General features: G+C 43.6%; 1 protein-coding gene across 1 annotated transcript in view; it reads right to left on the bottom strand.

The window, feature by feature from the left end:
- The window catches only part of LGI2 (leucine rich repeat LGI family member 2), an 828935-nt gene that overhangs the window by 676411 nt on the left and 137260 nt on the right, over positions 1–15264 (bottom strand). The window contains exon 3 of the mRNA XM_069631870.1: positions 4194–4265. Coding sequence (XP_069487971.1) covers positions 4194–4265 — 72 coding nt within the window. The remainder of the gene's footprint in view (positions 1–4193; positions 4266–15264) is intronic.

The raw sequence follows: 15264 nt of genomic DNA, 5'->3' as shown, positions 1-15264 counted from the left end.
TGCACTTACCAACCTAGGATTTCAACACCAGGTTTCTGCCCACACCAAAGGTAGAACCCTGGACTGGGTAGCCGACCTCAACAACCAGATAACCATCACCTTCAACAAACCCGTCCCCTGGTCGGATCACTGTCTCATCATGTTTAGTCTCCCCGCGTCTAAACCACCCCTAAACCCCCGCCATACCCTCCAACTGGGCCCGCAGCATCAAGATCACTAGAGACACACTATCTCCCTTCCTAATACCACTGCATAGGGAAAACATCGGTACAACTGACCCGCAAAGACTAGCAGATCTATACTCTAGTATGCTCACTAAAGCTATCAACATCATAGCACCTCTCATACCCAGAAAGCCCAAGCCCAAATACTTCCGCAACTCTTGGTTCACTGAGACACATTATTATTATTATTATTATTATTGCTTATAGTACTGTGATCCAAGAAGAGGCAAGCAGAATATCTATGGAGGAAAAACCCATCAGCTGACTCGAAACTTTCATTTACTAATCTCGCCAAAGAATACAAACAAGCAATCATCAAAGCTAAAGCAGAAACATACAATGCCATGATCACTAGAGCAAACTCTAACTCTCAGGAGTTATTCAAAATTCTAAGAGAGCTCGAAACTCGCACATCACCACCCTCCATCATCCTCAAAGATGAATCCTGGTGTGCCATGAGAAACAAAATTTGCCTCCTACAGTATAAAATTGACTTAAATCATAGTCCAACTAACCAGAGCCTCCCACCAGCCCTAGCCAAATTTATTCAGCTCCAAGCCCTTCCAATTCAGAACAATCTCAGAAGTGGAAACTACCAACATCATTAAAAATCTGAAATCCTCACGATGTCTAGGTGACATCTGCCCAGCCACCATCATCAAAGACAGTACCCCTGGCTTGGTCCCTTTCATCGCAAAATTCATTAATGCCTTGTTCACCACCAACACAGTACCCACCAACCTCAAAGAAGCATGGGTCCTCCCCGTACCAAAAAAGTCATCACTAGACCCTGCATTACCCAACAACTACCGCCCAATCACCACTGTACCTTTTCTACTCAAAATCTTGGATAAAGCTTCTTACAATCAGTTACAAGTCTATCTAGAATCAAATCTCATTCTGGGCATGCGACAATCAGGATTCAGACCAGGTCACAGTACTGAATCAGCTCTTCTAGAGCTCAAAACACAAATAGACTCTATCAAAGTTGAGGGCAAAACAGCCCTCCTACTCATACTAGATTTCTTTTGTAGCCTTTGACATCATCAACCACAAAACTCACTGCCACTACCTCGCGTCCTCTGTTAACTTTTCAACAGAAGCTACCAATTGGATTGCATCCTTTTGTGAAGGGAAAATAATGAGTCTTCTCAGGAACCTCAAATGCTGCACCGACCCCTATCGTGCAGGGTACCACAGGGATCCCGCATGTCACCATCACTATACAACATTTTCACGAAACCATTATTTGACCTACTTGATGACCTAGACACCACATACACCAACTACGTGCACAATACACTAAGTCCTCCTCCCGCAATCAGATTCTTATGACAATAACTCCATCATGCTAAACAAACTATACACAACCCTGATCAATGCGGCAAGGCAATTTCTAACCACAGAGAGCTGCCTAACCATTGCTAGAGCAATAACCAGCGCTAAACTAGACTATTGCAATGCCCTTTTGCAGGAAGCTCTACACAGAACTTGAATAAGCTGCAAATAATACAGGACAATGCCCTGAGAACAGCCCTCAACCTTCCAAAGAGGAGACATCGCAACAGCAAGAAAACAAGCCCACTTGCTGCCTATCAAACAAGGGATCATATTCAAAATCCTTACAAATGCTCATAAATGCCCGAGAAAAACAGCCCCACACTATCTGGCACAAAAAAATCAAGAAAGTACAATCAAACAGCCCAACAAGATCACTACACAATGGCAAATTAACTACCCGAAGAGTAAAAAGAGTAAAAGGCGAAGGAGCAAACTTTCCCGAAGTTGCAGCTCACCAATGGAATGCCATGCCAACCAACCTCAGAACACAGGAATCTTACTGGGCAATTCTGCAAAACCCTGAAAACCTGGCTCTTTGCCTAACTACTGCAAGTTATGGTCATTACACTGATGATCACTGACATTTAAGTGTAACTTGTTATTGTTTCAAAAGCTTTTTTTATAAGTGTAACTGGTATGCAACAGCTCCCTGATGCCTTAGGGCTTAGGTGCTTTACAAATGGAAACAATGGGCCTCATTACACGGTAGGCGGTGAGCCATGGCGCTATTAGAATACCGGCACCGCCTTGGCGGAAAGGGGATTTACCGCCCCATCCCAAGGTTGGAGGGGCGGTAAATCCCCCTTCCGCCATTGCCCTTCCCCATTCCCATTTCTGCCCCATAGGGCTCTATGGGAATGGGGAAGGCGCTAATTATGGCACCGGGGCAATTTTGCGGTGCCGTAATTAGCTCCGAGGTCCCTTAGCGGGTTGGTTTTTAACGCCTGCAAAAAGCAGGCGTTAAAGCTCCAACCCGCTAAGGGACCTCGTAGTAAGGCGGCAGGGATTTACCGGTACTGGTATTTTACCGGTAAATCCCTACCGCCTACCGTGTAATGAGGCCCAATAAATAAAATAAATAAATAGGGTAAGCCTGTGTAAGGACACAGTGCTACTCTGAAGTGGAAAGGAGCTGGTCGGTGACATAGGGTGACATGGGGGAGTGTCAATTATGGGGGAGAGTAGGAGCAAGGATGTAACAAAGCGTGGTGCAGAGATGTAATGAGAAGTGGGGTGCTGCTCCAAAGAATTGTAGAGGCAGGTAATGGCAAAATCTGATTTCACCACGGTTTCTAATTAAACGAGTATGCACTACTCATTGACCTTAGACAACAGAGGGTGGTGTCTCACGATGACAAAGTAAATGTTAAACACATAAGCACATTAAATGTCAAAGCATATATCAAGTTGAGCAAGCGGCAACAACCCAAAACAGACTCAAATACATTGCAATACATGTTTTTAATACATAATATTAAAACATGTGGACTCAAGTGGCCGCATATCAAGCAGAACAAGAAATATATAAAAGGGTGTAAAGTCAAGCAATACAGAAATGCACGCGTACAAACTGATGAAGTGAAGGGTGCTTAATGACTTATAGCCCATAGAAAAATACACATAACAGAAATATACAAAAGTGCAAAAACATAAAAAAACTCAAGGGTACTTATCGACTGGTGGTACCAGGATACAATACTAAATTTGACAATGATCACTTTGTACCATACACTACATGCATAGTCTAATGGCAGACCATTAGTAGTGGCCAATGACCTTGTCAATTCCACCAGCATTGTGATGACTGCTTCAAACCAACACGAGAACGTCCTCTGGCTTAAGATTAATCACTATATGCAATGTCTCTGGTTAAATATATTAAATGGTTTCCACACTTTAATGACTACTGCTTTGCTTCATAACTTATTTAAAAAATATGTTTTAAATGTATATACATTCAGTCAAAAACCCCTGAAAAAGACCTAAGAAAACCCTGACTGCTAGTTTTTCTGCTCCTATGCACTGTAAACATTCACCAACTCGTCTCCACATTTTAAACTCCAGCACGGAGCTCTGCATTAAAGAAACAGACTATCATATACACCGATGTGTTTAGGGGAGCTTATTTTTTCTAAAGGTGAGCCATACAAAGTGATGTGATCCTGTTTTATTTTGGGCAATGACACTGAAAAAATACATGAATATAATATATTGTTTAGAAATATGAATGTTAACCGAGCACAACACAATATTATTGTGCTTGGTATTAAAACAAACAATAGTAATAACAATAATAGTGTATAAGGAGCTAGCCACATGAGAATTCTCTTGGCATTTAAAGACTTTGATACTTTAAGCTTTATGATTTTCACCCAAAAAGCTTTTTATTGCTATGTGTAGTTGCTATTGGAAAAGGGAGGATCTGCAACCACTGTGGAACAAAACCTACTATGATATGAAAGCCAGCAAAGGTTAATTTTGCCAGTCGAAGCCTCATAAGCACTCCCTCTACACGCCCGCACCACTCAATATTAGATTTGTGTTTTTTTATTGTACAAGGGACGAACAAGCAAGACATCTGTATCTGTAAATGACAATATGAGCTGGAAATATTGGTGTATAACTTACAAGTACTCCAGGTGGAAAAGACCAGCAAAGGCTTCATCACGTATGACAGTAAATGTGTTGGAGTTCAGCAATCTGAAAAGGAAGAGATAAAATGTCAACATTGTAAACTGGAACTACCATCCCATCATGTGGTAGAGGTAGAGCTTTAAGTTTTACTGTGCCCCACCAGGAAAACAATGCTTGTGTCGAAAGGCAGGCAGGAAACCCTGATGGTGTAAACACGCACGACTAAAACTAGTAACACCATTTATTTTACTCAATATTAAGATAGTATAAAAGTTCTAGCTTAGAAACTCATATAACTTGTGAGTCCGGATATCAACAAATTGGTTGCCACTTTTAAAATAAAAAAATGAGACAAGTCTGCACTTTTGCCCAGACCTTCTATAGCCCAGCCCACTTGCCCACAAAACAAGTGTACTAAATGGATGCTTTACTTTACTCTACCGAAATGGAATCCCAGAAACAAAATACCATTCAAACCCCATTCATGGCCACCATGCTTATGAAAAACAATTAACAATAGGTAAATGAATGACCACCCATGATAATGTATAACTTTGCCTAAAGCTAACTCAAAAATCACAACAATAAATAGCAAAATATATGTTCTATAATTCATAATGTTTTCTCTAAGCACTTCTGAAAATCTCATTTATATTAAAGGCGATTTTTCATGAGTGTAAACATATAATCATTTCATGACATCATTTCTAAACCAACATCAAAACAAAACCATAAATAAACAGGATACAAGAATTAGTAGAATTCTATGCCAATGATTTTAGCACGTTCAATATATTTTACATTTAGAGCAGGAAGTTTGCCATTAGCGACACATACAACATTAGCAACATTATCTGGGGGTCAATTGAGACTGATTTATGTCCACACTGTGAGAAGGCGATAGAAACTGTGTTACACTTATTATTGTTTTGCCCTAGGTATAAGGTTTTAAGAAGATACTTTTAAAATTACTATTCTTAATTGCACATATAGTGACTAAAGAAACCTTATGCACATTTATCAACACAACACAAGTATATCATCAAAAGGTTTTTCCAAAAATCAATAAAATCAGTAAAGCATCAAAATGTTTCCTAAAATCAAAAGAACTTCATTTCCTATGAACAATAAACAGTGTTCACACATAAGACTAGTGTTCAAACAAGTACTTTTGTTAACATCTTTAAAACTGCACTGCTCAATGACATTTTGTGTGAATTTAAAGTCCAAAACCAAAAAGAATAAGTAATTAAACATTCATCAGACACTACACATTTCATGAACATTTCCACTCAAAGGCTGCAAGGCTAAGCAAAAGGTGACCAAATGACATAATGTTTCAATTTCAAATTTGCAATGTCAGCACAATCGATCACCTCTAAGTTTCTTCTCCCACGCCCTCATTACTTCTCTGGTCGCATATAAAGTCATCAAAAATCTCAAATACGGAAATCTAAATGCCCTAGAGGAGTGCTTCCATTAAAAAGGCAGTACAATGTTAAATGCATTTATATCGATCTATATGGAAGTGATTATAAAGCAGATACTGGATCATGCACAGTCTATTGTCAAACCAGTCAAGCACACACATTTTCTGCTTGACTCTACTGGTAGAAGCTAACAAACTCCCTCTCACAGGAGTCCACTGAACAAAGAATGGTTCTACATTGTAAGCTCCACCCCTTGCCACACAGCCCACTGGGAGCATCCCAACTATTGAGGCACCCGGTGGTTCCAGTATTTTAGAATACAATTGCATCGGTTTCCAGGATCTGCAGGCTTACAGAAATCCCCAACTCATGGCGTATAATACAAATGGGTACGCAACTCGGCAGGCCCAGGGGCCCCCACCAAATGAGTAATTAATTTTTGTCCCATTCCACCTCAGCCAGGCAAGTCAATACATTATCTTGGGAAGTATCTTATGTGTGTAAAACCGAATCTTGTCAATCTCAATTGGTCTTTTATTTAGATGAAAGCGGAACTTAGGGCACTTTCAGCCTCTGGACCGAACCAATCTCATAATTAAAATGTTTGGTTTGTCCTCTTTCACTGTTGGATCCATAGCTAAGAAATATGTATAAGAACCCAAATCACAACCATAAATCATGCGCATATGCCACGTATTGAAAGCGTACAGAACCCAATCTTGGAGGATAAGTATGAATGTGATCAAATGCAATAGCCATGTTGTGAATATAAAAATTTAAAACAAATTATGACAAGAAGCAGCCTAGTCACAGCCCACGCTGCGTCTTAATCCACTGCCTACTACTTTCCAGCTGATCCAACCAAATTCTAATCGAGGTATTGGACTGGAAAGTGACCAAGACGTTCAATAAACAAGGCGGGCAACACTTTACAGCTAATATCTCCCAGAGTTTTGGTCTGTGCACACTATCAAAAGCCTATGACAGGTCAAAAAACGCTAAGTAGAGAGGTTGACCTGTCTGCGTAACTTTAGCCACCAAAGGTTGTAAAGCTAAACCGTTCTATGAGGTTCCCAACTTTCTTTTGAAACCGGCTTGCAAACAATCACAGAGGTCCATCTCACTTGCCCATGCTTGCAACTCCTTTAGAACCAGTGAACCAAACAGCTTGGTAGAGTCCAAAAGGGAAATTGGGGTATTGTATTTCGGGTTCCTTTAGTCTCCCTTTTTAAAGATCACCACAATCAATGCTTGCCTCCAAGTGACCGGGAAGGAATGTATCACCAAAATATTCTGAAAAAGGCCCAAAAGGACTCTCGCCCATAATTCCGGATTTGATTTAAAAGTTGCTTTGGACAAACCGCCCGGTGCTTGTGATGGTTTACAGTTTTTAATAAGCTCTCTGAGCATCTGAAGGCTTAATGGTAAGTCCCAACATTCTTTGCCCTCACTATATACCATTATTCTGCTGGAACCACCCTCCTCCATAAAGTTTGTTAAAGTGGTCAATCCAGACCCTTGCTTCAATCGGCTGAGCCTGAATAAAGGCCTGAACCACTGGGTGCCTTCATCAAAACCCAAAAAGCACTTAGTATTTTTTCCACAAGGAATAAAGCATCTGTTCGGAATCCCTATGGAACATGGCTCTTAAGCCAATTCTCAAACACCAGATTTAGATGCCTTGCCTCTTTGCGTCCATCTGTACTCTACACATCTAGTCCCCTTTTAGCACACTGAGATCTTTCTTTTTCTCCTGAACAAAGGGATCAAACATGTGTTTACTTAAGAATTATTACCCAGACTATCCAGATCTTTACCCCTGTAAATACCCCCAAGAATATCCTGAACACATTTCATGAAAAACTGCTGGTTCTCGGAACGTGGGTTGGAGGAGTCAAGTTCTCGCTCAATACACTTGTTAAACCCCCTGCCCATACAGGGTCTCCACCCAGCTTGTCTTAGCTTCCACTGTAATAGTCCCTCCCTTTGGTGTACATAGCATTTCTACACACAATATATGTGATGAATCTGATGATGTCATCACTCCTATCCCTGAGATAGCCTCTCCTCATGTGGCCAGGGGACGGCAGCCGCTACCTGATCCTGAACCTGGCGGCGGCTATTTGAAAGAGGACTTCATGGGGGAAGCGACACATGGGGGATGACATGACATTATCAGTTGGGGCATGGTATCCTCCTTTCCCTTGTAGGGATATTCCCTCCATTCCTTATGCCCTAGTGGCATACTGCCATCATCCCCTTCAACAACTTGACAATTTTACTGACAGTACTACTCAATATCAGAGAGCAAATACAGAAACAAAAACTGAGACGAGGAAGGGGCAAGGGTCAAGGAGCAATGATGATTACTCCTAATAAGAACCAACACCAGCAGTCTAGTAGCTGGAAGAAACCGATTGGCCCGACATGTCATCTTCTTATCCAGCTGTGGTGAAGACAGCCTGGGAGAGAGACCATGAGTACCGTGGATGGCGGTGCAGGAGACTCACTGTTTCCGACGCATGTCGGAACAGCCGGACAAAGCAGATGGTCTTGCCAAGTTGTGGCAGGCCAGTGGATGTCGTTCAAAGAAGCTTGCAGGTCGAAGTACTGCCACCGGGGCACTTTAAAGAGTTTACCGCGTACCGAAGGAGACAAAGGGGGTCATTACGAGATGGGCGGTAAGGGATTACCGGCACCGATAAGGAGACCGGTGCCGGTAATCCCTTACCGCCCAATTCCGAGGTCCCTTAGCGGGAACTGTAAGGAAAGTGTGGTCTGACCACAGGTCCCGCTCGGGGACCAGTGCGCTAATAACGGGCTTGCCATTCGTGACCCCGTTATTAGCACCCTCCCCATTCCCATTGAGCCCTATGGGGGCTCAAATGGGAATGAGGAATGGTTTGTTCAATGGGGACTTACCGGTCCCGCCAGGGTCGGAATGTACCGGTAAGTCCCCATTGAACAAGATCGGATTCGGACACGGTATGGGAGGCAGCCATGGTGCTAATTGCACCATGGCTACCGCCCATCTCGTAATGAGGCCCACAGTGTGAGTTCTGGAGGAAGTCTGAGCAGAATAACAGGGCCCTTCCACATTTGATTACAAGGTAAGAAGTCCATTAGAAAGGGACTGAGACCCATAGCCACATTAGAAGGTACATGTGGAGAAAACAGTGTGGCAGAAAGGACGAAAATTAAATACATGTTAAAAGAACTGGCAGGAGAGTATACGAGGCAAAGCCAAGTGGGTGAAGTGAACTACAGAGATTGCAGAAAGGAACCTGGCAGGAGAGTATACAAGGTGTTTTTTGCAAGTCTGGGAACCGCGCCCAAGAACTATATGAATTAACCTGGCAGGGGAGTATACCAGGTGCTGTTTTGTGTGAGAATACCAAGAAAGCTCCAAACCCTGAGAATTTTTGGGATTACGTTGAATGTGAAAAGAACTTGGGGAAGGGAGTCATTTCCCCTGAAAAAGAATTGCAACACCAAGAGGAGAGGAGGTACCCTCTTAAGCTACAAAGAACATATTCTTTTGAACTTTTGTTTTGGTGGAGAGAAACCAAGGGAAGGGAGTCATTCCCTGGAACTGTGAACATTCTTCATTTGGAACTATTGTTGGACTTATGCCTTTTTGTTGAACGTGAACATTTGCACACTTTTCATATCAGAGACATTACCCTTAGCACCTTAGAGTTACTTTTAGAGTGTGAGGAATAGGATAAGATTTCGGACACAGGATTTTTTTGCTTTGGAAATCTTGACTCACCACAGGCCCTTTGTTTTGGTTGGGGTAGGGAAATACCTCCTAGTTTAGGGACAGTGGGACATTTTCGAACCCCTTTATTATTTAATAAAGGTTTTGTCATGAGCGCTACTCCCGAGGAGCCAAGACTGGCCCAGCGTCCCCGGGAGCAGGCTCATCATCCACACCCCCGGTTCCAGCAGACTCCTACAGGGGCCCTTTGGACCATGTCCAGGCGCCTCTGGCGCCAGGCTCATAAGGAACCACAGTCACGGCGCCATAGGCGCCGAGCGCATATTCTTAAAGGTTGCAGTAGTGATTGGGTGGACTTACCTGTGGCAGACCATGCTGCATACTCACCTAGAACAATCCAAGCTGGGTGAAGTCCCAGCCACTGGCTGGGAGGGACCAATCCTCTGTTACAGGAACTCTTTTCTTACCTGGGTGGGGCTGATGCTAATCCTCTGACACTGGAACTCTTTTCTTACCTGGGTGAGGCTGGAGGAAGAATACTTACCAAAGCACTTCTCCACTATTTAAACCACGTCCGATAGAATTCACGTGCTTCGCGTTATTCTGCAACAGCAGCAGGACGCTCACCGAGTCGGCTCCTGCATTCCAGGTCCAGACACACCCTCAGCTTCTCGAGCAGCAACCTGTGGATGAAGAAAAGGCACAGGAACATCTACTCACCAGAATTCAGCCACAAGAGTCCAGTCTCCGACAACCTGCAAATAAAGACATAAGGTTAGAAAACGGGCAACACGCTCGCAGCTGCGCTCGCTTACCTTATCCATCCGTGATCACACCGGAATTCACCGCGGCCTTCGCTTCGGCAGCATCCCAGCAGCTGGAAGACAAAAGACATTGTTAGTGGTGTCCGAGCCGAAGGGTTCGCAACTCAGTTATACTTACGCGCTTCTTCACGCGCAGCAGTGGCAGCATCGCCCTCAGCATTTCGGCACCTGAAAGGAAGGAAAAGACATTATCAGAGGCGCCCATTTGGAAACGGCCACAATTCAGTTATACTTACTTGCCACCGCACGTGCAACAGCGGCGGCATCACCCACAGCATCTCGGCACCTGAAAGACAGAAAAGGACATTATAAAAGGGTGCTCCTTCAGAAGCGGCCTCAGATCTTCTATACTCACAAGCCTCTTCTTGCACAGCAGTGGTGGTGTCGCCAACAGCTCCTCGGCACCTGAAGGACTATTACAAGCCACAAAAGGACACTGAGCCTAAACACTGAAATCATCCAGTGACGTAACTGGATTCCACGCACCCCTGCACCAGAAGCAGGATGGAGAGCTCGGCTTTACTAAACCAAAGGTGAGAGTTCGTGGAGACCAGTCGAGAACCAAGAAGTGGGAAAAGCAGAAGATTGGTGGGAGAACTTATCCAACCAGCTTGTAATTACCTCTTTTTCTTCCACCTGCAGAAAACTCACCTTACAAGCCAGACAGTCAATATTCGGCGGTCCTGCCCAGAGCGTCTTCCGAGTTCTACGCCTCATCATAGTCACAGAAGCAACTGTAGCAGTCCAGTTTGGGTCAGCGCCTCCGTGGGAATCAGGTGAGCGTTACAGGTTTATGGCAAACACCATGCGTCGTTGGTGTCTGCGTCTCATTCCTGACTTCACATATACCATGAACACTATTTACACTGCGTGGTTACTGTCAAGGATAAACATCTTCCAGAAGCCTCCCCAGAAACAAAGATAAAGTCCAAAGTGGATCTTAGGTCACCATACCGTCGGGTGTAGTTATGAGGTACATCGCCCTGTATAGACCCATTTAGGAACTGGTCAAAATACACTGCTCACGCCCTTGCATAAACGCATGTGTTTTCAGATGTTGATTATTCACATACCACCCCGGTCTAGACATTTACTGTTAAAGTCTCCCAAAACGATGGACCCTGAGCATGTAAGCAGTTCATACACTCTGGCCGTTCGTCGCTCTTGTGGTTGGCAATACAAACCACATCCTGAGTGTTAGGGCTACTGATTCTAAGTGGATCCCTATAGTTAGTAAAGCCCCCAGAATCATTCCTAGCCTCCTTACCCAGATTTTCAAACACATCAAAGCCTAACTGCATGAACATATGTGCTTCTTCCACAAGAGCATTACGCACTGGGCAGCAATTAAAAAAAGGATTAACTAAATCAGTCGAGTCATCCCTTGCAAATTCCATCTGGCAATTGTCACCAGAAATTACCAGTCTAAGCTTTGGAATTTCATATAACAAGGCCATTACCAAACTTCTGTTCAGTGGAGGTGCAGTTTTAACCTTAAGGATTCTCTCTAAATAAAAGACCAAACAGCATTACCCTCTGGAAGCTTACTCCTCAGGAGAAACCCCTTAAATCCATCCTTCGAAACCAGTGGCCCCTCTTAGATCTAACATCACTAGTGCTTTTCTGGTTAGAGTAACCTGCCAGGCTTGATTTGGCATTACCTATACGGCCCTTCAAAGACTTACGCTTTTCTCCTCTAAAGTCAAGAAACTTGATGACTGGTCCACCTCAGTGAACAGCCATGATCCACCATACCCAATGTCTCTCTTTGAGGAGCTGACATAACAACTCCCCCCAACAAAGACAGGAGTGACATCCTCTGCGGGCTCCTGCCATCATGCTCCTCCAACAAGACCTCTCCATCACAGTAAATTGATAAATCAGTGTAGCAAGTGAATGATGTTCCTTTTGTTAGTAATATGTGTCTTATTACTTTTTTTTATTAAAGTTTTAATACTTGGGAATTTTACAGATCAAAACACTTTTTCAATCAATTAAATTTTAAATGATCAATTATGAATCTATTTATTTATTTATTTTGCCATTTGAAGAGCGCACCGACCCCAAGGGCAAATGGATGCTGGCAACAGTAAAAGCAAGATACAGATAGACAATAATAATACTTAATGATACATAACACATGAGAGTTTTACAGACTTGGAGGGGCATGGTAGCTTCAAAGAGTTAGAGTTTTAAAGACTAGGAATTGCGAGTGGGTGGGCCGGGTGGGTCTGTTGGATGGTGATTTAGAGAATTTTCTAGATAAGTATCTGGGGCCGTGTTTGACAAGCATTTGTGCGTTCATGAAAGTGTTTTGAACAAGATGTGTTTGCGAACAGGTAGCCAGTAGGCCTTCTGCCTTGCAGGAGAAATATGCTATTTTTTTGCATGGTTTAAAGCTGCTCTTAGTGCGTTATTTTGTATGATCTGTAGTTTTTTTAATGTTCCAAGTGGTTCAGCCTACGAAGAGGGCACTGCAGTAGTCTACCCTGGAGAGAATGAGGGATATGACAATCGTAATGCAACTTTAAGGGGTCAAGAAAGGCCTACAGGTGTTGATGAGTTTTGAAGTGTATGCTGACGAGGCAATGGCGTTTAGATGTCTTGTTAGGGTAAGCGAGGAGTCCAGGTAAACTCCCAGCGTGTTTACTTCTTTTGAGATTAGAATAATGTTACCATCAATGATGAAGGATTTATAGTCTTCGATAAGTTTATTTAAACAAGTTTGTGATCCTATGTGGAGCAGCTCCGTTTTCTCATCATTTAGGCATACCGCATGTTGAGCCATCCACGCCTGGATGGTTTGATAGATTTTACTTAGAGTGTTGGAGTCGGTGTTGTAGTTGCCTGAAATGGGAAGGAGGATCTGTAGAGAACACCCAGATCATCGAGCAGGTCGAACAGAGGTTTAGTAAATATGTTATAAAGCGTTGTGGATACACAGGAGCCTTGGGGAACTCTGCATGTGACTGGGACAGGTGGGGCAGCTGCAGAGGTGGAAAAAACCCTCATTGTTCCGTTAGCTAGGAAGGTCTAAAACCAGGCTATCGCTTTCGTGGAAATGTAGGCTGCTGAGGATAGGTGTTGACAAAGGATTTGATGGTCCATCAGGTCAAAGGCCGCAGAGAGGTCAGGCAAGAGGAGGATGTCAAGATTGCCATTGTCTTTGAGCTTTTCCATTTGGGTTTTTAAGTCTAGGAGTGCTGATTCCGTTCTGTGGCCTGGGCTGAAACCTGTTGGTTTCAAGGTATTTTTGAATTTGCAGATATGCAGCACTGTCTAGTATTTTTAGTAGGATGGGTACTGTTGTGATAGGGTGGTAGTTGGTGGGGTATTAGGGTCTAGTGTGAGCTTCTTGAGGAGGGGGAGGACCCATGCATCTTTTAGATTAGTTGGTATATAGCCAGAGGAGAAGGAGTTGTTGATAAGTGAGGTGATTAAAGGGGAGAGCTCTGCTGTGCAGTCTTTTATGAGCAAAGCTGGACAGATATATCTTTGGCATCTGGATGGCTTCAGGCCTTTGATGATATTTGTGACTTCCTTGACTGGGGTGAACTCAAATAGGTGCATGGAGAGAGGGGGTGGGGCCTCAGTTAGTACCAATTTGTTTTTTTTTTGCTACAATTTTCGTTTGGAGTAAAGAGATTGTGTCCAAAAATGCCTTTTGAATGTTAGAGCACCAGGTGATGTCTTTAAGGCAGCTATCTGTGGGAGGGTGTTAGGGGGAGTGATTGGAGGTCATCTATAACAGCTATTTGTTTTGGCCATTCTGGTGATTGGAGTTCTCGTAAAATAGCGAAGAGATCTCTCGTACCTGAGCTAGCCTTTTCTATTCGCTTATTGTAAGTCAAGCTTTTTACATGGAGAATAGCATGTTTGTAGGTTTTGGATAGTGAGGTGAAGTGGTCTTTATTGGAAACTAAAGGAGGCTTTTCCAAGAAGACTCGGCTGCACGCTTTGTAGAGCCTAGTGCTTTGAGATTTGGGGTGTACCAGGAGTTCAGGTGAGCTATTGGTTTAGGTTTACGTTAACTCAAAGAAGCTACATTGTTGATGGCGAGTAGGAGGGTTTGGTTATAAAAGTTCTACCATGGAACTAGGATCATTGGTTGAGTGTGGTTAGTCGGTTAAGGGTTTCAGCAATGGGAGCATGTTGGCTGGGGTGATATTTCTGACATTTCTTGAGCGGGAGCTGGTGCAGGTTGAGGTGTAACACAAGTTAGACTATTCTTGTGAATAGAAAATAAGATAACCTTGTGGTCAGACCAGGGCCACGGGGCATCAGCTATGATTTTGGTGTTGCAGTTAGAATCTGCCAACCAGTCTAGAGTGCGACCTTTGTCATGAGTGGGACGTGTGATACGTTGGGTGAAGCCCAGGGCTTTAATGGAGTTGGCTAGGACAAGCGCGCCGTCATCATTAGGGTCATTTAAGCCTAAATTTACATCACCCAGGAAAATGATTCTGGAGGTAGGCTTGTTATCACTGGAGAGGAGATGTGCAATGTCTTCCTCAAAGGGTTGCATGGGGCCAGGAGGGCTACAGATCAAGTCGATATTTAGGGTGGCAGTGTTGCAGAGGGACATTTTGACTGAGAGAAGTTCTCCTGACTGGAATGGTTGGGTTGGTTGGAGATTTCTAGATAGCCAGCTGATTTTTGGCTATGATAGACTCCAGCCTCCTCTGGTGACCGTTCTGTCTTTCCTAAGGATGGTGTAGTTATCCACGATGGCAAGCGAGAGGGAATGTCCAGCAAGCTGCATGTAGTCCTGTTTCTGTGATGGCTATTAAGTCGAGGTTATTAGAGGTGACAAGGTCAGATATATCAAGGGCGTGGGCTAAGAGGGATCTAGCGATACTGAAGGCTCCCTTAAGGTGCGTTGTAGTTGCGTCTGTAATGGCATAACAGTGCTCACCGCTGGTGCGAGTAATCTTGCCAGATGAGTGAGTTTTAGTCAAATTGGTGTCACTGGTCGCGTCAGCTGCGACATAAATGCCAACAGTTGTTGAAGTAGTAGGCTCCCCGGTACAGGTGGCGTTAGCAGTTACATAGGCACTCAGTACCACAAAGAGTGAGGCGTCGCTAATTAC

Source organism: Ambystoma mexicanum, chromosome 6q (genome assembly GCF_040938575.1).
Source record: "Ambystoma mexicanum isolate Mex_15411 chromosome 6q, UKY_AmexF1_1, whole genome shotgun sequence".
Lineage (NCBI taxonomy): Eukaryota > Metazoa > Chordata > Amphibia > Caudata > Ambystomatidae > Ambystoma > Ambystoma mexicanum.
The sequence above is the reverse complement of the archived record's forward strand: the minus strand, read 5'-3'. Positions and strand labels throughout refer to the sequence as shown.